We start from the raw sequence: 26,469 nt of genomic DNA on the forward strand, positions 1-26,469 counted from the left end.
AGATCCACAAAGTGAAAAAAAATTTTCCATTTTATCCAGCTCGTTTTCTATACATACAAAAAATATTAAACTCACAAAAACTAAATAAACGTAGCAATTTTCCAAGAATAGAGATTTTAAGCATTAAAAACTTTTTTTTAATTTAAATTTCATTCTTTTTTAATGAAGCTTTTTACAGCTGCCTGAATTTTAAAGTTTGTAATATTTATTGTTTATAACTATTTCTACGTATCAATTTTATTTATAGTTTCAATATGTTAAATAAAATTATATTTTGAAGAAGAATTGCACTATTTATCATAGTCGATTTATAGCAAAACTCTCATGCTTGCGCCTCACATTTGTTTCGTCTTGTCACGAATCAATTTAACCTTCTTTCCGGCATCGTGCCAAAATGCTGGCTCAAGATTGTCGTATCAAGTGACACTATACGATATTACCGAAACACGTGGCGACCATGTACTTGCAGTATTTCGTTTTAGTCTACACCAATCCACATTATAGAGCGTTATCGTTTGATTTATCATGGCGATTATATCGTTGAAATTTCTCTCGCTTGGGAGCTCACTAAAATGGATAAAAATTAGAAAAAACGGTATTACGCTTTAACTACGCTCGTTACGAATTACGACATAATACGTCGCCTAGCGGTAATAGCGGTTAGCTCGGCACGTAATATCCGTTGCGAAAATTCTTGCTAAGTGCATAGCAGAAAACAGAATCTAAAGTGCAGGCTGCACTACATTTTTTATTTTATAACTTGTGAAATTAGATGTGTAGTCAAAAATTGATTTGTGGCTGTCAACAATTGTGTATACATAATTTTATATTCCGAGACAGGAAAGATATTTTATTTCTTACACACACTAAGAAAAAACATTTAATGCCTTCAATAAAATTACTCAGTTGAAACATTTTTTAACAATCAAATATTTTATTTAACAAAAAATTTAGTTGCTTTTGCAAAATAATTTCTCTGCTTTGTAAATAACAAAAATATTTGTTTAATACATTTCAGTCAAATTTTTGTTGTTACAGCGAAATTTTGGTTTATAGAACAAAATATTTTTCCTAATGATACATTTTTAATTTTAATCGTGATAATATATTGTGATAAATTTTATTCGTGCGTTACAAGAAATGAATATGATATTTCATTATTTTCGCTTGAGGAGTTTAATTTGCTTGAAAAAGACTGTTTACATATTAAATATTAATTATTGAGTATTTTGAAAATTACTCCTATTTCAACATTTTATTTTATTTTATATTTATTTTCGTCAATTTTAATTTCCAATTTTATATCCAAATAAGTTTGTTTTTCACCAGATCTGGAATTTGATGCTGCATCTCTGCGAATAATTTTGTGCAAAATCCATCACGATAAATATTTAGAAGTTATACTTCGGGAAAAGTTCAAAATAGAGAGGTTTTTCAGTTTATTTTTTTTGTTTTTCGGAACCAATACTTCTCAATTATGACATAACACGCCGAGCGTTACTAGCGCGACGACGCGTTTCACCGCGACAACGCATTCCGACGATATAAACGGCTTGGCCCAGATTCGGATGCGGTGTTTACTCGTCGCGGACCTAGCGGATCTTATTTCTGGCATTTCCCTCGGCGAGGCCTCCGCGAAAACTCCGCGGATCCTCCCAGGATCCTCCGTTTCGCACACCCGGCTGACTCAGCCGTAAAAATAGTTATCATTTTCACTCGCGGCATTTGCCACGTGTATCGTGACACCCGCGCTCGTTGCGTCGTAACCGGGGTTGCTATAGCGTTGTGATAGCGTTTATACAAACGACTTGCATTAATTTCAGGAAGTGTTGACATTGCGCAAGGTGTTCTAAAAATAAAAGCATCACTATTTTTAAACACCGCCTGACAATATAATAATACGACATTGACATTTGATCTGTGTTCGATTTACTTCAAATATTTATAAATTTCAGTTATGTTGTGAATTGTAAAAAATAATTATAAAATATATATTCTATTATACAAATTGCTTAAATTGTGCGGTTAATCTGAAGTCATTTTTTTCGTAATTTATTAACAAATAATATTATCTTCTATATGTAAGTTAATGAATTATCTTGATGTGTCGTTTATCAACGATTATTGCCACATTCAACCTATCAATAATATTATCTTTTATATGTAAGTTAAAGAATTATCTTGATGTGTCGTTTATCAATGATTATTGCCATATTGAACCTGTCAATAATTAATATTTATTTTCAAAAAAACAATAGCGTCCCTGATAGATAGCTGTTATTGCCATAAATGTCATAATATATTTTAATAACTAATTATATAATATTGACACGATATTTTTTAGAGTATTACTGTTGTAGTGTGGCATAAGATGCCGCATTAATTTCGTAGAATCAGCTGTAAACATCGGTGCCATAATATATATCATACTGTAGTATCGAATATTCAACGGTAGTATCCCAGTCATAATTCTTGGAACGACTTTCCGGATTAGACAATCGGCGCGCCATCACTTTCACGACGAGAGCGACTGAATGAAAACAACCGAAAATATCTTGCGTCTTCGAGAACTCCGTATAATTCTTGCTCCCAATCGATTTGCCGATGCTCGTTACACACGAGAACGCCCTTGTACGTAATATTTGGCTTGCGGAAAATGAATTCGCCTAGCTGCATGAAAGAGAAAACGCTGTTCTGGCGCTCAACTAGTGATAATAATGATGCGGCAGTCAGACGCTCGTATCGACCACTTGGCATCGAACTTACATGCATCATGCGTACTTATGTTGTAATCAGGAAACTTATATTACGATTCTTGAAACGAGCTGAAAATTACAAAAGTGATCGAATTTACTAGAATATTATAACTTTGTTGCGGGATCAACATCTAGTGAATTTGTTCACTTTTATCATTTTCACTTCGTTTCAAGACCCGTAATACGGGTTCCTGAAGCAAAATCAGCAGAGAACGAATATAATATATTGATGTAAAGTTTCAGATCTGATGGAAAGCAGGAAACAATTTTCAAAATTGTGCATCGCAATCTTCTTTAAAATTCAGAACAATTTATATAATATATAATACACATATAAAAATCGGGATGCAATATATCGTGTCGCGATTTTTATATATTTACAATATATTATACATTTATTCAACTGCTCATTTTTGTCTCATTAAAAATCTTCAGTAATTCAGAGCAATGACAGATGAATAATAAAAAATAATTGTTAGAATGCAATCAATACAAAAGCATTTTTTTAGTAATAGAAATAGAATTGAAAAATCCCTAATAAAATTTGAAATACGTTTTTAAAGAAAAAATTCTTCACGAGATATAAAATTAGATATCAGTTTTTTATTGCGCGTTAGTCGAATTGTTTACATGGCTTAAAAGAATTAAAGAATAGGTGTAGAATATTAATCGCAAGTGCGATTTTAAATCACGTATGATTTCGCAATTAAAAAGCCAGTTACATATCGCACTGACTTTAATCGCGACGCTTGCGGTATATCGCAAAATCTCTCGCACCTCTCTAATGCAAAGTAGACTTATTCGAATGTAAAATTGGAAAGTAATTAACGGAAATGTCAAGGAATAATTTTATAAGAATAATTTTTAAAACACTAAATTGATATATTTAATATGTAAATAATTAAGAAACTTTTTTTAAGTAAATTAAACTTCTGAATTATGTAGCTATAAGAAAATAATGAAATATTATATTTGGTGTAAGATTACGTATATCAGTTAATCAGAAATGAATAAAAATGGAAGGCAAAAGAACAAATACAAAGAGTTGGTCGAAAAAGTAAACAGTTTACACGAAGTATCAAGAGGTCATAAATTGATTGTTTTAATTTTTTTACGTTAATATTATATTTCTTATATAAAAGAAAATTTTTTAATTTTTTGACTTTCTAATAATTATATTTTTTATATTGATGAAATATTTGATTTTTCATCACTTTCTTTATTTTCATAGTAATTTATTCACTTGGTCTTTTTAGTGAAATGTTGGTACTTCTAGAGTTAAAAGAGAGCAACCCTTGCATAATGCGTAACGGGAAGAGAAAAGATTTACAAAGATTATATAGCTATAAGAATAAAAATCGAAATAATAAGATGAATGAAGGGGTACCGTATATATCAATTTAAGGTGAATCACAGTCCTTTTCTAAAAAAGTTATAAAAAAGAGATTGACTACAATTATATCTCTCCAACAAATCGCTTCTGTTTCATTCGCATTACTTTTATGTTGATGTATACCTACCTTCGTTTACCTTATCATTTTGACTTTCACCCTTATAGCTGTATAATCTTTGAAAATCTTTTCCTCTCGTTACGCACATTATGCTAAATTATATTGCGAACTATCAAAAATAATTTATAAAATGTTCTATAATATACAAGTGCTTAAATTATTCGGTTAATTTGAAGTTATTTTTTTCATATTTAATAAAAGACTGTACTTACAATTAGTGTAAAACGTGTATTTAATTTAAAAAATTCTTCGACGTGACATGTAATAATTAATATTTCTACTATGTATCAATCGCGTAAACGACAAACCTGAGGAAGCACGAAGAGAGCGACAATTTCTCTTCCTATCTGATCAGCAAAAAATGAATCTGGAGCATCGTATATGCATACCGTCGGTTTTACCCGAGAAAAATTCTTCGCCAGAAATTTCTCTTTCGCTCGCGTGGTTTGTTTATCCTCTTCCTTTTTTTCCCCCTGTCGCTTTGTGGGAGAAACCACGACGACGTGCTCGACGAGAAACGCCTCGAAATCGGGACGACACGACGCAACGCGCGATTTTCTTCTTCTCAGCTCTACCATTTATGCAAGATCTTATCCTAGCGATAACGCAAAATGCATTCACCGATTAACTTGCAAGAGAAATGCAAGCAGCGGAGTACTTTTCGGGATATAATCAAGTTGTTTTATCGCAATTTCTGCATCTTTTTGGAATAAATTCTCATTTGCTGTTTTTGTTATTTATTAAAATAAGAAGAGAAAATCGTAAAAACTTACAACATTGTCCCTTATGCTATACTTTGAAAGTTAATTATGATTTATAATGCAAATCATATAACTAAATTTGTTATTTTATCGTGTAGTCAGTTTATATATATATATATATATAAATTAATTATTGTTATTAATTGATGCATAAATAACGATAAAATTAATGGAAATGTTTTAACGAATGCTCGCTATGTGTTATAAATTAAAGATTGAAGGACTAATGGTGTGACACTTGGCAATATTTGTCATTGAATAATATACATTATTGAATATTTAGTAATATTATCTCGAAGATATCCTTTGATAAACGAGACCATAATATTTCCTTGAAGCAAGGCGATGTGTAATTCTCTCCGAGACTTAATCTAGCATAGTAGTTATAAAGATAACGTCGGTAATATTGCGACGATTAAATTACAATATGCAGATACATATTAAAGCTGTCTAAACCCTTTAATCATCTTGAAAGCACACTTGCATTTGGTTTTATTATTCAATAAATGGCGATGTGCGTGTGATTTGCAAACAATATTCGACAATATTAATTATAAATATTTTCTTGCATTTTAGCGCAATTTATATTCGTTTTTTTACCATTTATCGTTTCTCAGACATATTTATTGCGTAATATTGAATTTTCAATAATTTTTTGTTATTTTTATCGAATCATAAATTATGTGTACATGTATTTTTTTTATCTATTTATATATTCATCTTCGTACATTTTATCTTGTTTATTATTATATCTTATAAGGAGAAAGTAGATATGGTACATATAAAGTGTGACACCTATAATGTTATCATGATCGTTCGCCAACTTTGCTCTATTCTTCCTTTGTTCGCTTTCGTATTATCTAATCTTGTCTGAAAATCATTGAATTGATAAAAGCGACGAGTTCTGAATTCACCTGCGCTTACAACGTCACGCGATAAATATCTTTTACCTTGTGACCATTTTGAAAATATTACTGCAGCATTACATTTAAACCTTTAACGATCCGAGCTTTACTTAACGAAAGTATAAAATTTTTTTATCAATAAGATTGGAAACAAAACGTCCGTTTATGTGAGAATCATCACCTAAATATGAGAAGGGCCACTTTCGGCCAAAGTTAAATGTTAAATTAATACGTGTATATGTATTTTTTAAATGAATACATGTTTCTATCCCTTTATTTACGTCGTTCTATTATATGCTTTGAAATAAATAGTATCTATCAAATTTTACAAAACAAAGACCTGCAACTTTTCATCCGGAAACCTTCTGTGATCTATAGTAGTTCATTTAAATCCTTGAATCTCTCAAAAGCGGAATTATAATTAGAATTTCTTACTGAGATTTTTGCTTACAAAAGCAAAATTTCAGTGCATTATTATTTAAAAGCGAGTTATTACTTCACTTTGCGAGCACTGCAATTATTTACGTTAAAGTACTTGCGTTAAAGTAAAAACGAAGATCGCAGGTGTGTCCTACATTTAAAGATGTTTAAAAAGTCTAAGCTGTCATACATTGTATTATAATTTAATCGTTTCGTTATAATTTATCGTTCGATTTATCGTTCGATAATAGTATCGGCTTTATTTTTATCAGTTATCTTAATTACTTCATATGTTAGATTACGGAAGCAAAAAGCTTTTATAAGCTTATATATCAATTTCCTTTTGAATATATTTTTTTAGATAAAGTTGAAAGTGAAGTGATAACTCGTTTCTAAATAATGATATACTGAGGTATTTCTTTTGTAACAAAAATTTCAGTAAGAAATTCTGACTATAATTCTCGTTCGAATTATCGTTAGAATGAATTGAAAATTTTCTCAAACGCCTTACTACCGATGATCAATCTCGTCTTTTTCTTTTCAGGTTTATGGGAGTGTGCGTGCACGAGGGTCAGCTGCACGCGTTGACAGAATATATTAACGGCGGCAGCCTGGAGCAGCTGATCATGTCGCGGCCCACGTCGTTACCGCACCTCGTCCGTATGAATCTAGCGAGAGACGTGGCTCGCGGTATGGCCTATCTACATAGCCGCGGTCTCTTCCACCGCGATCTCACGTCGAAGAACGTGCTGATCAAGAAGGACGAGTGCAATAACGAGATGACCGCAGTGGTGGGCGATTTCGGACTGGCTGCAAAGATACCCGATCCCAGCACAGGCTACCGGCTCAGCACAGTCGGCAGTCCTTACTGGATGTCGCCCGAGTGCCTCAAGGGCCAATGGTACGATCACAGGTCCGACGTATTCTCCTTCGGCATCGTCGTGTGCGAGCTGATCGGCCGGGTGCCCGCGGATCCGGACGTTCTGCCACGCTCAGATAACTTTGGCCTCGATTACCTAGCCGTGGCGGAGATCTGCGCGGCCGCCGATCCGCCGCCTGCTTTCCTCCAACTCGCCTTCAATTGCTGCACGGTGAGTATGATGATATCTAACTGTAAAGACATGCAACGCGCGGATTCGGTGCGAATGGCCATGGAGATTAGTATAGCTGTTACCAGATTGGAGTACGATGTACGCATGCATGCACTCACGATGCGAAATATTTGATGCGGATATTTATTAAATTTCAATATTCAATTTCATTTATTGATTAAATTTGTTAATTTATGAATCCGAATTGTAAATGGTGCTATCGTTTATTTGCAGTACGAACCTAAATCGAGACCGACCTTTCCGGAAATTATGACTAGCCTGGAAACTATGATAGCAGCCTATGAGGAGGAACTGAAGAGTAACATCGGTAAACGGCAGTCAACCGTTGATCCAACGCTGATGTCCAGCATGGACGAGATTGCACGGGAAGGACGCACGACGAAGCGGCGTACCGCAAAACTTAGAAGCCAATCGGCGGACGCGAGAGGTTGCGATAACGCGACGCCATCGGATAAGGCAAGATGCCATTCTGCCAGGAGAGTAGCTGAACTCGCCAGCCGTCGCGATCCGCATTACAGACCGATGACGGCGAATCCATTTCACGCATTGGGCGGCGTTAAGAAGATCCTCGGCGATCTGTTCTCTAGCTGTTTAGAGCTGCCCTCTTTGGAGGACGTGCGACCCAACATCACCGACAGCACGTGCAGCAAGTTCAAACCGGCACAAAACGATAGTATTGCCAAGATTCTGGACAGAAAGAAGCCAAATTCCGAACCGAGCAGTCCTACTGCCAGAAAGAAATGGGAGAGAAAGGTAGGTGCACAGATTTAGCATAAATGATTAAGTATGAGATAGGGACTATTCCATCAGTTTTAATCTTAAAATAATATAAAATTTACGGCAGCAAACAATATCTCTCTCTTTACAGTGACATGCATACAAGCATAATTATATAAAATGTTCAGTATGTTGTTCAGAAATATAAACATTATCGTGAGAAAGGGACGAAAAAACTTTGCTCTACACTATCTCTTTAAAGCATAAGCTATTTAGAGCATACATGTATATGTGCATGTCGCTTTAAAAATATTTATATGATTCATACATGTTTAAAGTTCCGATTATTGCGTTTGAAAATATATGTTTTTATCATATTTACTAACACACGTACCACACGTGTGTTTTTAGGTCGCTACCAAGGTGGGCGTCGCAAGTTTGTTCGCCCATCCGCTCTTTCGAGATGGCTGGGAGCCGCGAAGACGTGGCAGCTGCGAATCAGGCTTCTGGAGTTGCGTCGGCGAAGACCTGAGTCCAGAGCCGCCGAATCGACGGCACACGTCGACTCTCAGCAGCTCGGCAGCAAGCAGTCTGTTCCTGCTGGACGACCATCGAACTAGTTCGATCTACACGGACTCCTCCGAGGACATTGCCAGCTTAGGCGGCGGCGATGCCTGCTGGGAGGATCGACTGAATGGCATCGGCTCGTCAAGCAAGACCATCTCGAAAATTGTCGAATACTTTGAGAGGAAGCAAGCGGGTAGACTCGGTGATCACGGCGATACTGCTGGTCCTAGTCGCCTGACTCTGCTACGGGCCAGTCTAGAAGGGCCCGTGCCCATCAGCAGCATCTCGGCCGCGCAACGGCTAGTCGTGTGCGAAGGTGCCGTGCGCAGTAAACTTGCGTTATTCGACAAAAAGTGATATTACGCCTGAGGCTTTTGGCAATTTCTTATTGTTTCCTTTTGACAAACAGCGCCCGCGTGAAAAGAATCGTATATGAAACGCGATACAGGTCCCGAAGAGAGTTCGACAGAGGCTCGTTATCATATGCCGGCGAGAATTCTGGGACAGATACACAATAATTAACGTGTTTCTTATAGTTGAAGAGTGAAGAATGTATGTTATCTTAATGATAGTAACAATCGGTCTTCTTGCGCATAAAAGATTTGGGGCGAGTGGAAAAGGCGATTATACAGTATCGGCGCGTCATTCGTAACTTGTAGACAGGATAGCTGATAACACGCATGCGACGCATGCTTACAGACACTTCTCTAAAAACCTAGTAACCTGACTGTGATGTTTTTTGATAATCTACATACATACATACATACATTATTGAGCTATAACGACTGAAATTTGACGGAGCCATCAACACAGGATCTTTTATACGCAACACGAGTCGCGTTTCATGTAACTTGGCTACAACGATGCGCCGTTCGAAAAAGATAAAGAGGTAGGGAGGGGAGAACGAAGCAATAGCGAATTTTGTCAAAAAACTGCGTTCGAGATTAGCGTTGAACGTAGCGCTAATCGATTACCTCGCGATTGACATATTTTGCAGTGCCTCGCAGTTCCTAGTAGCCATCTCCGTCCTTATGCACACGAACCATGGGTATTACCGATTATTGCAAGAATAACTATACAGATCGACGACAAATAAGGGCGAATGACTTTTTTTATTTAAGTCGAATAGGCGGATTGCCAGGCCAAAGGTTCTTATCTCGCCATTCTTAATTTTTTGATTGATATGATTAACTTTGTCGGATTGTGTTGTATTTTTTTCTTTCTAATGTGTTATTAACAATCCTATCAATTTTTAATTTTTATTTTTGTACCTAAGGGTTCGCTGGCCTGTTACTGCAGTCGTATTTATTTTTCCTGTTTATGTTAAAATAAATTAAATTTTTTTATATACAACTATTTATTATTATTAAAATTTTAAAATTTCTTTTCAATCAAATGAAATATTCTTTACAATCAAATGAAATAATAGCTATAAATCTTAATTAATTTAAATTAAAATTAACCGTCAAGTTTGATATGAATACAAATCGTGTCGCAATATATAGTTATTTATTAGACAAGGAAACCTTTATTTTATTGAAATTTATTTTCTATTGATGATAGTACAGAAACTTATGCGATATAAGAGAAAAATTTGTTTATTCTTTTCCTAATATCATTATCTAGCATGCTGCAGTGAGAGATCAAGAGAGAGCCCTTAAGTTTCACATCTACAGAGGCCTATGTCGCGTTTGCGAAATCCTTATTTTGTCTTTAACGTACTGACGTCGACACAGCGCGAAGTTCATCGACGTCACTACGTGCTTTTTCAGTGATTCGCAGTTTCGCGTGTTAATAGCTCGGGATACAAAGTGCCGGATATGTAACGGTAATGCATATATGTATACATATATATTTTTTTGTTGGCAGAGGTACACCGTGTCCTGGATATTCTTGTTGACGTGTTGCGCGTATAGCCGAGAGAGTTTCTTCACTTTGAAAAGAGAATATATGAAACTGATCTAGTCAGTGTATTAATGTGGCGGCCTTATCTTTTGTACGTTGTAGCGCTAAAACTTGTAGTATTTATAGTTGAAATAGCGAGCGTGAAATGAGCGCGAGATGAAATCGGGTGCCCTGCTTGTGCCCGATGGTCTTCTCCCTTTTTGTTTTTGAACGTCGGTATATTTATATACAATGGAAAAGAGAGTGAGACTGAGAACGTGCGAGACAGGGTGAATGGATGGTGCCTGCTGCACCGGTGTGTATGCGTGCATGCATGTGCGAATGTGTGCGTTATAGAAAGAAAGTGTACACGTCCAAAAACGATATCTATGTAGGTAGCTACGACTTTCGCATATATAACGTGAATCGTTTTGTCGCTCAGACAGCGAGTCGAACCAAATCTACAATCGTAGAGTGATAGACTAATGTGACGATACCTTTTTACTTGTCGAAGTTCGCTCACGGGTTTACTCCATAAGACTGTGCGTTTGTTATGTAATAGGTCGTATTGTAAATAGAGATGCTCGAAATCGCGTCAACGATATTCGCAGTCTCTTCTTCCTCGTGTATAATAGGATGCGCGCTGTGTGTCTGCGTTTCTTTTTTTTTCTTTTTTTTTGTTTTAATTTTCGCTCGTCGAATCGGGGCCTTCTTTTTCTCCTCGATGCGTCAATCGGTACCTGAATAATCGAAGCGAGGGAAGGACTGCGAACGAGTTAGTTCTTAAGCATGCGGACATATCAGGAATGTGGGCATATCCTGAGGTTCAACCTGATTGATAAAGGGCAATAAATGCGTGGTTTACGGTGTGATGGAGTTTACGGGATACATGTTGCGAGTGTGAGTGCGTGAGTGAGGAGGGAAAGAGAGAGAGAGAGAGAGAGAGAGAGAGAGAGAGAGAGAGAGAGAGAATATGAAAGCGGCGTTAGTGGACCGAGAGGCGCATTTTTAAAAAAGAAAGATATGGGTTATTTATTTTAAGTAAAAACAGTTATAAAGATTATATATCTATATATAAATCTATGCAAACGTCGTCTCTTCCATACTTTTCAACTGTTATCTAGAATCTACGACTACTGTTGTAGTCCTGTATCTTCTAGTTCTTTATATTATTGTACTACGAAGAGGATACGCGTGATATGTCGGGTTTCCTTGTGGCTCTCCGCGTTGGTCATCGAGATATATACAATGTAAAAATTATATATATATGTATATATATGTATATGCATGTGTATATATATATATATATATATATAAATAGCGAGCGCTGTGAACATCCGATTCTCGTGATCACTGATCACTACTCATAAATTGGGCATAAATAAGCGTGGAAAAAAAGAATTAATGGCAGCGATGACGGCGATGATAATAGTTATGATTAATAGTAAAAGGCGAAGCTATATATATGTGTGTTGTGTATATATATATATATATAGCTATGTAAAAAATTCCTATATATATACAAAGGTAATAAAGTTAAGGGCTCCCAATTTTTATGAAAAAAAAAAGAAAGTTATTAAAGATTTTTTCTAAAGTCATTAAGTCTTAACAATGCTGATGACCAAAGGAAAAATTTGCGGTTATTTTTCTGCAGTTTTAACACAATTATTTTTATAAACTCGTTAAAAAAAGCACTTGTTTGTCAATAAGATGATACACGGCAATTATTATAAGGCACGATATTTCATTTTACCACAAATTACACTTATCTTTTTATTTTATATCTAATATCATCATTATATAAGAAATAGCGCGTTTAATTTTGGGGCAAGAGATAAGAATCTGAACACTGATTTTAAATCGCATTATTTTTCATCACAGACTATTTGTTGTACCTTTCGCAACAAAATTTCATTTCAAAATTTACTTTGAAAAAGATTTATTATAAATCAATCTTTCTGACTTAGAAATGAAATTGTCGATAAAAAATCACTCTTGCAGTACAAGTTATAATTTTTTTATAATTTGAGTCAAGCAGTATATTAGGAATTCGCGATTTTGTTTTTATTTTCGAAACAACAGATAATTTTCTTTAGATTTTTAAAAATCTGAACTATGAAAACTTTTCTTATCTGATTAAAATAATCCTAAGTTACCGATCTTTCGTTTTCTAACGATGCCGGTAATCCCATAAGTTCCTAAGTTTTTGATGTTGTTTTTATAATATAAACAAAGAAACGGAGAAAAATGAATTTCGAATTTTACCGAAGAAATATAAAGTTTGTTTTTCAATCTTAATAGATAATAAGGTGCTTTAAAAGATATGATCTTGCATTTTGCGAATGTTTTAATTAAAAAAAAACTTTTAAGTCTCATTTTTTAAATCATTCTTTAGTATACGTAATGTTAACGATCCTTTTCGAGCATCGGATAGGCTTTGCCCATATCCTCTTCTGGAATCAGCGGTATATATCTCGTTCTAGGATCATTTTTTCGCTCGTAAGCGTATGGGAACATCATCGTGGGGTGTATTATTGTTCTGGCACTTTTTGTTGTCTTGTATCGCGGAATCTTCTGGATATGCGTGGCAACCGTCGTGGAACTCGAAACATCGTTAATATCGGTCAACGAGGGTAGGTCGCTGATCGTCTCCTCGAAGTCAATTAGAGGTATGAATTTCCTCTCGTACGTGTTTGCGATCGTAGCTTCCTTTGTCGTCTCGTCGAGGATATCATCTTCGGCGGATTTTCGCGAATTGTCGACGGTATCGATCTTTACCGTCGGGATCGTCGTCGCCACCGTTTCCTCACTCGACGTCGCAATTCGCGCGGTCGTCGAGATAGCGTCGCTCTTGACCGTGATCGGCACCCAATCGTTGTCATGTTGCTTGACTTCAGTTTCCACGTTTGTGTTGACCTTTTGCGAAGTCCAGTCATGACTGTGATCGATCGACCAGTCTAGCGATCGCGAAACGTTTGAGTCCCTTCGCGATGGAGAGCTCTTCAAGGTCGATTCACCAATTGATTCACCAATTGGTTGCCAATCGCTATCCTTGCTCATTGCTTTCGTCTCGAGACCGGTGGAATTGGTGCTGACTGTTTTCTCCGGATACACAGCCTCGACTACCATCGGCGATTCCTCAACTCTCGATACAATATGCTCATTCTTGTTCTTCTCTGTTTGAGCGCTCGAGGTGGACTGCTCATAAAGTTTATCGTCGAGGTTGAACGAGGTCTTCTCGGACTTGCGCTGGCCGATTTCCACCCGTAGGATTTGATCGCCGTTCCATGGTCGACTAGTCGTCCTACTGATCTCTGCAGTGTTATCGACGCTCCTTGGACGCACTATTTCACTCAAAAGAGGAAAATACTTTGGCTCTTCGTGCCGTATACCGGTCACAAAGCTTGGTGTGTACTGCGAGATCAGGGGCAGCAGAGTTTGTCGGGCGTATCGTTCCGCTTGCGCCAGGATACCAGCCAATCGCTCGGGTAGAAACTGCACGGTGAACGCTCTCGTGGAGGTCGATGAGGTCTCCTGTATCTCTTCGTGTTGCTTCTCGTGTAGTACCACTTCGTTCTGCGTGTTGTGCCTGGTAGCGCGTGGACGCAGGATCGGTTCCGTGATCTCGGGCAACTTGAGTGATCGACCGGCGTCCTTCTTACTCGGACGCAACACCGGTTCCCTGATCTCCGGCACGTATTCCGTGGTAGTCGAGACAGTGGTCGCAGTGGTCTCAGCGACACGCTCCGACACTGTCGAGGCATGGTAGATCAGATTCGTGGCGCCGGAGAAGCTCCGTCCTTGCTCCGACTCGGCGTTCTCCAGCGAGTTCGAGTCGCCATCACCGGATATGTCCAGGACGATCCACGGATTCGCGACGTTGCGCCGCTTCTCTGTATCTTCGAAGGTTGTTCCCGTCTCGACCTCGGACACGTGTCGATTCTGCTCCTTCGTGAACGGACCGAGATTTCGCTTCTGCGACATTCTATCTGTCGGCAGAATCTCTACGGAGTATCCTGGAGGATTCTTTATCTCGTAGTTTTGCTCCTTCGTGAAGGGTCCTATGCCACCCTGTCTGTCCTCCATCTCCACGTGTTCGAGTATCGGTACCGAGGAAGACACAGTGGAGTTGTCGGTGTCCAAAGGTATGTTGCATTCGCCGGGGTAAAGGGGGAGGTAAACTGACCGATCGGATTCTAGAATTAAGCCCTTCTTACAAACCGATAGAATCTTGCCGAAACTGTCGGTTATAGCCACTTTGTCGATGGTCCACGACACCAAGCCGGACGATATCCAGCCGCTGTATGCCGTGTATTTGATCTGTTAACAAAACATAAAATAATTACATAATTTATTATGCATAGCAATGTAGAACCAATTGCTGGTTTTGCTGTTTTCAATTTTTTATTCTAATTTATTAATGCCTGTTTCTACCAATGTACATTTCTATCAACTTATTCTTCATCTTTTTCTAATTATTTCAATTAGAGAGAATTAGATAAAGATGAAGAATTAGTTGAACCGAGATTAAAATTAAATTACATTGGTAGAAACTGGCATAAGATTAATGGATTATTTCTGGTTAAATGTCTGGCATCTCAAATGTAAATTAACAATTAATTATACTAATGTTAAAGTAAAATTTTATAGTATTTAAAAAAAAATATGTTAATTAAGAATCTGTGTTTATGTAATTACAGCCAAAAATAAAACACTAGTAATTTCTAGTTATGCAAAGATATAAATTATTACTTATACCGAAATTTAATTTTCAATATGGAAATATAATTAATACATCATACAATCAATACACTTACTTCGATCGCTTCGAGATGAGTGACCGTAGGATGCGGCACGACGATTTTTTGAAGAATGGCCCCTACCAAAAGTTCTTCGTCCTTGCGAGTCATCGCAAACGTGTCATTGTAAGAACTTTTTCCCACAAGTGTAATCTGAAAGAAATCCATAAGATTCTGAGATACCTGCCACGAAGAAGATTTTAGAACTTTCACTTTTATTTTCGATCTAACAATAAGACGAAGAAATGATCTGAAAAAATAGATTCGTGAAAGCTGTTTGCAGCAAAAGTAAAGCAGAAATAATTTCTAATTTCTATATTTTTTATTTACTTGAAAATAGAATAGAACAGGAATAATTTCTAATTTTTAATTGTAAGTATTATGCTTAATAGTAAATTATATGAATGTATAGCAAATTTGCACACAAAACGAACAATTTTGCTGAAATATCTTAAAAATTTCTTAAAAAGTTCTTTTCGTGAAAGAGAAATGGAATCCCCATTGCTATTTGCTACTCGCTGAAAGATTCGTCTCGGACGCTCACCTGAAGTTTGCCATAGGTCTTGGTGGATCTCTCGCTGCGGCTGTTGTAGACTTTGATCTGGTATTGATGAGCGCAAAAGGGCTCCTCGTCTCTCGTCATTAAGTAAAGCTGGCCCCTGGCAGGTGATTCGTTGCTGTAATAACCCATGTCGCCGCAGGGTCGATTCGTACCATCCATGCCGCAGGGGAAACAGTCACCCTTCAATAAGCCATCGTACCCTTGTTCGCAGGGAAACGATGGAAATCGGCATTTCGGACTTACGGAGTCAGTGAAGAACTTGTACGCTCGACGATGGTTGCACAACGATCTGCCCTCGACCGCACTCGCTGTAATGATTACATTGTTATATAATATAGAGATTCATCACCTTGTACTTTAACTACGAAAGCTGATGGATCTATTGGATCCATTAAATTATATTCTTTATATGTTACACAGTTGTGCTGCAAATTTGAATTATTATCATTAAAATAAACACATCTGTTTTGTTTTCTACGAGTTATGCTATTTTAGCATTATATAACTGGATAAAGAATTTCTTGAAATTAATTAGCGCCTTTTAATCAACATAAATTAAATGCACGGAAAGGACGGCTTTGCTGAAGTAAAAAAAATTTAGTTAGATACAAATTCGAAAATAATTTTGTTGAACCATCAAAATAATTATGAAGAAAGCTCAAACTGCAAGAATGTTATAAGAATGATAAAATGTTTTACAGCATTGCTTATCATGCTTAAAAAATTGCTAAATAATTATTTAGATGATCCAACAAAATTCTTTTCAGATTTGTATCTAGCTAAAGTTTTATAGTTAGTTCAGCAAAATTATCCTGTGTGACAGATTCCGATGTGTCAGCTTTGGGTATTTTTTATAGCGATATATATGCCTGAGAAACTTACACCAAATAATGTCAGAAACGGCACCGACGAAAATATTCGAGCATCCGCTTTGCATTTTTCCACCATTCGGATAATAATCCACGTCGCCCATGGGCTGCCATGAGCCGAGTCCACCCAAGATGAGCTGCTCACCGTTGCTGTGAATAACATCGACGAAATTTGCATCCGTTGCATCCAGACGAACCCTCGGATCATGCGACTCGAAAAGTGGCCCTGCGGGATCCAATCCTATTGGCATACGAAAACGAAATGTGTATTTCATAATCTTCATCTACGAGTTTTTCATTTAATGCTTAAAATAATGATCATAAAAATTAAAAAAATAGAGAACTATTATTGATCTGAAAAGTTGTACTAAGTAACGGTCTTTAACGTCCCTGCAATCATTTTCGCCAAGATTGCTATCACATTTTAAGAGAAATTTCATTTCAGTTTCTAATAGAGGCAGTCAGCATCATGAATAAGCATTCGGATGCTAAATTACTAAAGTAATATAATAAATACACTTACCATAAAAATATCAACCGGTTGCTCCTACAGGTGCGCAAGTTATTATAGATAATGCTTTTACTTTAAGCGTCGCGCATAACTAATTATTCATTTATCTTCGCGATGGTGAACGTATGGAATCGGGATAAAAATGGCGAAAAATGCTTTTCTACTTTATATGAATAAGTAGCCTTGAAAAAGCATGAAACGGCAATGAAAGGATATATAAATTACTTCTCAAGTTTAGAAAATAAGTTTCTTTTTGTTGAAACTTGAACAACAAATTAAAAGAAATTACGTTAAAAGATATGTGATGAATAAAAATACAATTCGAAGCTTCAAGTTGATGAAATACTCGTGACAGCGAATTAGGTGCAAATTATAAAAAGAATTGTTTCTTGATTCTACTTATATAAAATAGCGTTGAAAAAGCGTGAAACGTATAATCGGCGGAAGGATATCATTTGTTCTGCATTAAAATAATTTAGTATTTTCAATAAAACCATTTAGTTAAGGTACTTTTTTAGCAGCCAATTTTCTTATTTACACATATAAGAAAAAATTTAGTTGCGCTTCTATGAAATACATATTTCTGCTTCGTAAATAACAAAAAAATTTGTTTATACAAGCTAAACAGTTTATTTTAAACATAAAATAGTTTTGTTAGGTATATTTTATAACAATTACTGTTCGGCATTTTAACTAAATTTTTGTAGTTACAGTAAAATTTTAGTTTATAAAATAAAACATTTTTCCTAGTGTAATAATTTAAAATTTGAGAACTGCTCGTCCCATTTTATCGAAATTCCGGAGAAACCCGAGTACACGTATGATACCTAGATAGTGAAAAAAACGCATGATCGATAATTCACTGTGTTGGTTTCGATCGAAAGGCATCAGCGCGTGTCGAGGTAAGAGGCATAGAATGCAGCGAGCATTTAAATGCATCTAAATGGTTGTCGAGAGCGGGACCTTGTTACAGTTACTCTCTAATAATCGATTATACGCCAGAGATTGTGCTCGAATGGCTCAGATTGCGATCATCGAGATGTCTCGCACACAAGAAATTTACACGGAGATTGTCGTTAGACGATCCAAGTCAATGCAAATACAAACGAATACAATGACTTGAGTTAATGTCGTAGGAGATGTGCGTTGCAAATGTGACACATAGAATAAATTGAAAACCATATCACGATATAAATGCGCAATTAAGCGAAATATATCGCTTTTAAAAAATATATTTATTAAATAAAAATGAGTAATAAAAGCAGTTCAACCCCAATCGATATTCGCGAACCCAGTGAATCCCAATTTTTTTTAACTACATGTGAAAAATTGTTATAATATTTTTTACAATCTTACATAATTTTAAGTTACATAATTTTATTACTCGAATTTTGATTTTTAAAATAAAAAAAATAGTTCAATTACGTTAACTTTAAACAAAGATGTATTAATTTAAAGTACACAGTACACTAGGCCTATAAATATCAATCAGTCAAGATAATATATTTTTTAATATCTAAGATATATAAATGTATTATAACGTAAATAGTGTTTTAAAATCTTATATCCATCTTTTTCTAAAAGTCATCCAAAAAATGTGACAACCGACCTCAATCTCCCCTACCTGAAGATTCGATTTACATACATTATAGTTTCACGAAAACCTGTTATTTAAATACCTGTCGAGTTATGTAAAATTTATTTTATGTAAAACTCGATTTTACGTAAAATTTTACGATAAGATCGCAGTGATCACGTGTAGAATGTTTGACTTACCGGTAATTCTGGAGACATTTCCGAGCTCAGCACCGGCGAATCCGGCCACATGGGCTCCTAGACTAAATCCAATGAAATGTACGTTTTCCAGCGGCACGTTTAAACTACGAATTAATTTTGCCAATTGTCGGCCAACTAATCGTGTGTTGGCCGCTGCCCTTACGTAATTGGGTACAGCGCTACCAGGTCCCCAATCCACACAAACTAGAAGTGTGTAATTATGCAATTAACATTCAACGAAAAGAACATTTATACATATATGAATGTAAGATCGTAATTGTTTAATTATTATATATACTTAATTATTATTATTAAAAAGTAAATATCAGTGAACTTGTTAAATTATAATTGCATCTTATAATCTGTGTCTAACAGCATAATTATACATATAAATTATACAAGCCTGACTATTGCATTATTGTTATTAAAGAAAATTAATTTATTATCAAATAATCGTTTTATTTAATAGATAATAAATAATAGATTCATAAAATAATATTTTCTTTGTTAGAAGAAATATAGAGGCAACGTTTATCGTTACATTTTTTGCAAATTCTTGTACGCATTCAAAGATGTAGGCCAGGTTTTTATTTTTTTTAAATCGGTTGGACACGAGTCATTAAATGTAGTTACGTAAATTTTGTTACATAAGTACCTATATTGCAATCGTGGATGCTCATTAACGCGGATCGCATATCGTAAACCCATAAATGGTTGCAATCGCTTCCAAATCCATGCACGATCACTTTGGTTGGAAGATTAGGGTCTATGGCACGGCGGACGTTATCATTTATGTCATCGGCGGGCACCTCCATGGGGATCGATCTTGCCTTTCTACTTCCATATACGAGGAACCTAACGAAAGAGAACGCCAATTACACAATTTTCTAAAATAAAAATATTTTATATCCCAATGATATGATCTCACATACTGCACATTATCACGTAATACAATATTAGAAATTTTCCGTAACAGAGAATTTACACCACCCTAGTCGATTACTAATTAAAAGTAACATAACATCTATGTTGTAATTTCACATTAAACGAAATATAATATACAATCTTGATCAAAAGTATTGGGCACTTTATTAACTATTATTTAATGTTTTAATTATTTGATTTACGATATTTATTGTGAATTATCTTTAGTTCGAAAAAATAACTTTAAACTTATGTATAATGCCGATAACTAATAAGTAATGTAAATAAAACAACTCTAGATAAATGAAAAAGTACAGGTGCTTAATACTTTTGGCCAAGGCTGTATAACATATGATGTTACATAACAATTACGTCATTGAGTGCGAAATTATAACATTAATATTATGTCACTTTTAGTTGGTGTCAACTAGGACGTTTTTTTTTGTAGATGCTATCCGATATCTGTCGTGTTTTTTACCTAGTTCCAACGTCCTTTGGCGGTGACGGTAGCATCTCCAGATAACTGAAGGGTCCAGTATCTTCGAAGCACCCGATGTCCTCATAGCAAACCTTGGACACCTCTCTTTTTCCTCTGTGATTAACCCTTTTGTGAAGCATCCATTGCCTCATTGACTCGACGACAGCGCGAAAAATTTCCACGTCGTTCTTTTCGTCCAAACTTTCATCGGAGGACGAAAACACCTGTCCCGCAACGGGTTCTGCTGAAATATCGTTATATAAAGAAAAGATACATATAAATGCATTTTGTTTTGCGTCATTTTATGTTAATAAATTTAGCTAACAGACAGAATTAATTAACTTTATATAGAAAGTTACTTAATTAAAGAAGTTGTTATTAGAAATTGGATCTCGAGAAATTAAGCATTATCAATCATTTTATCAATCATGTTTTGAAAGGGTATATTTAATTTTGAAAGGGTATGTCTAATTCTTGTAAATTCAAGTAAAGTTTATTCAATGGTTAAAGAGCGTTTCGGTGCATTATTTGTGCGAATACTTATAACGGCTTTCCCGGTTCATGGCTCGCGGCCGCTATCATTATTATACAGTATAACGCCTGAATAACAATTTCCTGGAACGCTATGGCAATATTTTACACTTGACAAAATCGTAGGTATTCCCTCGTTTAAGCTTCATTGCTTATTATTATACCAATTCTTATTACCAGTCCCGTAATTCAATTATAATATATAGCAGGTGCACTCCTAGCGGATAAGATATTAATCAGATAAAGGCAATGACAAATGCCTGTAGTCTGCCATTCTTTGTTAGATTCGAGTCATTTTTTTCTTAACAAACGCCTCAAGTAATTGGTGAAGTTTAACGAAATAAGCTTCAGGCCAAGAAGCTTATTTATTTGTTTTTTACAGAAGAGAAGATCGCAAAATAGCAATCAGATAAAGAGAAAATTGCAAAAAAAACAATCGGATAAAGCAAATAATAATCGCAAATAAATAATCTCAAAATATTTTGAGTAAAATAAAATAATACATTCCACATGGTATATTATATAGCAATTGCTAAAAACAAATATAATAACATTTGATTTAAATCATTGTAAATCTACTTCGAACGTTATATAACGGTATATTAAAAGAACCGTAACAGAATCTTTGTTGGATCCTAAGCAATTTTTTTTCTTAACAAACAAGCTTCAGACGAGGAAGTTTATTTACTTCTTTTCTTCAGAAAAGAAATTGCAAAGTTGATAAAAGTAATCGGATAAATCGTAGATATTTTAGCGTAATAAGGTAAGTAGCACATCTTACATAGTGTTAGATAGGTTGACAAAAATATATAATAAAAATGTAATGAAATTTTATTTAAATCATTGTAAATTTATTTTGAACATTATTTTTATTTGAACAGCAAAGTTAAAAGTTCGGAACAGATTTTTTGTTAGATCCGAAGTCTTTTTTTACTGAAGAAACGTTTCGAGTGATAATTATTTAGTTTTAACATTGAGTTTCAGTTGAAAAAGCTTATTTAATTTTCTTTTTCAAAAGAGAAGATCGCAAAATAATTGATAAAAACAACGAGTAAATGACAAAAATATTTTTATTTATAGTGTAATAAAGTGAATCATACGTCACGCATAATGTTAAATAGCGATTGCTAAAGGCAAACATGATAATAACATCTTATTTAAGTCATTGTAAACTTATTTCGAGAACATTACAATAATGTTAAAAGCCCGTAACAAGTACGAAGAATTTTATATGCATATTCACAATTTATAATATATAAGGTATAATTTACATAAAATGATCGATAAAGAATTGTAGCTAGTAGAACATGCAACCGCGGTTATGCGTGTCAGTAAACGTGGCATTAAAGTCGCTGTAAGCGTATTTAATTTAAATCGCGGTGATTTCCATGTTTTCCCTTTTACAAGCACAGCTTGATGCCACTGAAAATGTTAACAGAAGACGATTAATTGTCCAACAGCGAACATACGACTGTAATTAAGGCTAATACTGTTCACTCGATCACCACTACTTTCTCAGACTGTGACGTCAGAAACAAGAAGACACACCAAAATTCATACAAATTATATTTAAATAAATATACTTTTTAATACAAAACAACATTTATATAATCAATAAAATAAATTTATAAAATGGGAATTACCTTCTTATTTCAACGAGAAATTAAACAACGAGAATTAACATATACATTACTAATTTAATCGATTGATTTTCACTTAATATTATTAATTTAATAGTTTGTAGCTGTAAATATATTATAGTTTATTTTGCTTTAGATATATACAATTTATTTCCAGATGAATATATGGTTATTTATTATTAATTAATCAACAAAGAAAAAGTTTTTGCAAGTCCATTTTATCGATTGCTTTATTGAATCGTATTTCCATATTAGAATACATTTTGCAAAATTTTTATAGGGTATTTTCTCGCTTCTGACGTCACAATTCGAAATGGTAATGAGTGAATAAACAGAGTCTGATCTAATAAGAGAGTTGGAGCTGTTAAAGTTTTTATAGAAATTAAATTATGAATATTAAATTTATTAATATTCAATGACATAGCTCGCCAAGAATGTATTTGCTATTTATTATTTTTATTATGAAGTAATAGGTCGATTTTAATTAAACGTGAAGAGATCACATTGAAAACTAGAAGAAGAAAAAAGAAGAAAAATTTAATAGTTCTTCTATTGAATCCAGAATATGAGAATACAAAAAACCCCATAATATTCCAGGGAAAGTAAAATATATAGAATTAGAAAACGCATATTGCAATAATTGTTCTGTTTTTCATCAAATGCTATTTGTGTAATACACCGCTAAAGAGAGATGAAAAACGATACCGCAGCAAAATTCATTGAAAGATCTTAACTGTCTATAATGCTAAAAAGATATGCTAAAAAATATATCGGTCAGGGATTTACATTGGAAAATTAAAACACTTTATGTTTATTTATAAGTGAATTCTATTGTAGTCTTCAAGATGGTTAAGATAGTGTCATATCATATGCACTTTCTGCGCGCGAAGAGAATGTAGAAGAATACCTCACTAAATTTTATGATTCCCATCCTTCTTTTGAAGAATACTATAATCATTCAAGATGACTCGGAGAATTCCCAACGCATCTATGACATTATACACGGATACCTACGCAATTTTAGGATAATTTTATAGTTAGTGACGGTCAGCGATAAAAATTATTATTCGCGTCGTCCTAAATCGTTCTTTATCCATCAGATTCCTACAATGCAAAACTGCAACGTTCATCCCATTTGATTGAAATGTCTTTTTAATAACGCTATAAGCAATTTACAATTTTTTCCAATATATTTGAAAACATAAAACAAACAGGAAGTGAACTGTCGCGTACAATAGATTGCTACAAACTAACTGGAAAATAGTGACATTTTAACCTTCTTAGCTTACAGTCTCGAACGATGTATTTGCAATGACTACGCGTGAATTTTATGTCACGTCACGTACATACAAAGCGTCCCACTTCTGCCACATTATTTTTTAATGACAGACCCCGCTGGCCAACTTGGAGTCGACTTTTTTTCGACAAAGCTGTCAAAGCATACATAGTTTTCCATTAGCGGCTAAATGAGTTTCAGTTGTAAACTAAAATTCTTCAGTTAAAACGTATTCTTCAGTTAAAGAAGAAGAGACATTAAACTTTTATAAAATTCTAGTTTAATACTCAGTTATTCCGGACTCAGGTATTCCGGAGGATGCTTTCCGGACGAACCGCAGACTCGGTCATTCTCTCTATATAGTCGTTCTTTATCGTCTTGGACAGGGTTAATGCCCGTCTCTTTGCGGGCCAAGTAGTCAGCGATTGAATCGGTGAACATATCCTGACCTTACAACCCAGTTCTGACCGGTGCTACCTCGGAGTAGAAGGCAAAAGAAGCGGCCCAAAGTGTCGTTTCCATATCGGAGTGAATGGGAACTAGGTGTCTGGTACGAGCCGCCTTAATGAAGCTATGGGAATGAGTTGGCAGATTAATTTACATACATTCTCATGACTTGTGAAAATAAAGCGACACTGATCTGTCGACTGATACTCGTTTTGCGAAAAACGAGACGGAGAGGCATGAGAATCCATGCCAGTGGACTGATCTACCTGATTGCGACGGGAGAAACTGACAAAAGGAAAATCGGAAAGGCCTCTGGGAGATCTCGGTCGGAGAAGTACCAGTCTTCGTACAACGGTCACTTAGGCGAGCGTGCCGCTCGACTTTTTGCTCGCTAAAGTCGCTCCACAAAATGAACGAGTGAGGGAGAGCGGTGAAAAAGGGAAATCACGGATACCGAAGGCGGAGAGAAGAACTAGAGACTGTCTGCAACAGCATTTCAACGATTCACGTGACATTCATTATCGTTTTCTGATAAAATACTATAATATTTCTTCGCGAAAAATAATTTGAAGAATGTTCTGAAGTGGTTAAAAACAGCTCTATAAATAGCAACAAGAAAGTTTTTACTTTTCTTTAGCAAAATGTATGATTTTAATATTATTTAATATTATTTATAATTTGCGGGAACTTTGTTGCTTCTAGCTTTTCTAACCATACGGTCACGTTTTATCTAATTCATTTTCGCAATCAACGTCCTAAATAATCGTAATTGTTTTACTTGAAACAAGAAACGAATGGATTCGGTTGTGAGAATCCAAATTCAAATAAAACAACCCATCGAAAAGAATAGAACTTTTCAGATGCCGCTATACTTTTCCAATCGCATGAAAGTTTAATCGGCTATTTATGTTCGTTTCCACCAATGTAAATTAATTTTAATTTTGGTTCAATTCTTCTTCACGGAAAAGAGATTTTAAATTAATTAAATCTTCACTGATTCTGCAAATCCACAGCCTATTTTCCATGTCAAAGTAGCAAAGTTGTACAGCTGAATAAAATTAACGATTATAGGTAATTATATTTGTAATAACACAGCATTAATACAACAAAAATAATTTATTTCTATAAAAATCAATCCAATATATACATCAAAATTTTTAACAAAACATACTAGCTAAGATGACGCATATTTCTGCTGCTGTAATGAAGAAAACTTGTTACATTAGTAATTTTCAACAAAAAATTAGCTAAATTAGCATACTGATAATTGTTTACAAACATAATTTCTTTATTGAACCAGTAAATTTTCTTAATCATAGATGTTGAATTCGCTCAGCAAGCTTTACTACTCAATTTTTTTTTTCGTATTCTTTTTACTTCTTCTTTTTTTGTAATTCTTTGAACTAGGAAGAGATGAAGAGTAAGTTAAATCTACGTCGATATTAAATACGTTGATAGAAACAGGCATTAGTAAAAGATATCGTTAAATTTACCTCGTAAATACACACAGCAGTATTGTACACGATATACCTCACGGTAATTAACTCACATAATTACATGGCACGAGCTTTGAGGAATCGTTCTTTGAGGAATGATATGTGTCTTCTCGAACTCCTTTCGTCATTAATAATAAATTATCTTTTGTCGATTTATATTAAACCGAGTGCGGAGAAGTATGATATCTACAAATCGTTAGCACTAACATTAATCGTTTATTATCATAATTATATATTTTCCGAGGATTCTCCGATGGTGAAACATTAATGAAAGCTTATTTCACTCGCGTTAACTTAATCCGAGTAAAACATACATTGCCTATTACTGTTGTCAAACAATGGCATTATTGCTCTGTCACGGTCGAAGCTTCGACACTCGAGTGCCGCGTGTGAAATCTTATCAGAGATACGTCTTCATAAAAAGGTATCGTGTGTGCAAGGCGCCCCACATTCACCGCCTTTCCTTTTAATGGGACTGACCCGAGACTAAACTAATTACAAGAAGAGATTCCATGCGCGAAGATGTT

The 26,469-nt window shown here is 35.0% G+C and overlaps 2 protein-coding genes across 3 annotated transcripts in view; one reads left to right on the forward strand and one right to left on the reverse strand.

Annotated features, from left to right (window-relative positions):
* Positions 1-10,032, forward strand: part of cdi (serine/threonine kinase) — a 34,357-nt gene extending 24,325 nt beyond the window's left edge. The window contains 3 exon segments of the mRNA XM_018445342.1: positions 6,898-7,444; positions 7,679-8,218; positions 8,594-10,032. Coding sequence (XP_018300844.1) covers positions 6,898-7,444; positions 7,679-8,218; positions 8,594-9,106 — 1,600 coding nt within the window. The 3' untranslated portion in view covers positions 9,107-10,032.
* Positions 10,033-12,902: 2,870 nt separating this feature from the next.
* LOC108721043 (uncharacterized) overlaps positions 12,903-26,469 on the reverse strand; it is a 30,263-nt gene continuing 16,696 nt past the window's right edge. Inside the window, exons 2-8 of one of the 2 annotated variants that reach the window (XM_018445363.1) lie at positions 20,553-20,793; positions 19,806-20,005; positions 19,151-19,354; positions 16,877-17,104; positions 15,977-16,302; positions 15,451-15,585; positions 12,903-14,953 (exon numbers count right to left, since the gene is read on the reverse strand). In XM_018445363.1, the coding sequence (XP_018300865.1) occupies positions 13,040-14,953; positions 15,451-15,585; positions 15,977-16,302; positions 16,877-17,104; positions 19,151-19,354; positions 19,806-20,005; positions 20,553-20,793 (3,248 nt within the window). In that variant the 3' untranslated portion in view covers positions 12,903-13,039. Of the gene's footprint in view, positions 14,954-15,450; positions 15,586-15,976; positions 16,303-16,876; positions 17,105-19,150; positions 19,355-19,805; positions 20,006-20,552; positions 20,797-26,469 lie in introns of both variants that reach the window. The other variant, XM_018445362.1, reaches the window with a different exon arrangement.

The sequence above is a fragment of the Mycetomoellerius zeteki genome, unplaced genomic scaffold, assembly GCF_001594055.1.
Source record: "Mycetomoellerius zeteki isolate Tzet28-1 unplaced genomic scaffold, Tzet1.0 scaffold158, whole genome shotgun sequence".
NCBI lineage: Eukaryota > Metazoa > Arthropoda > Insecta > Hymenoptera > Formicidae > Mycetomoellerius > Mycetomoellerius zeteki.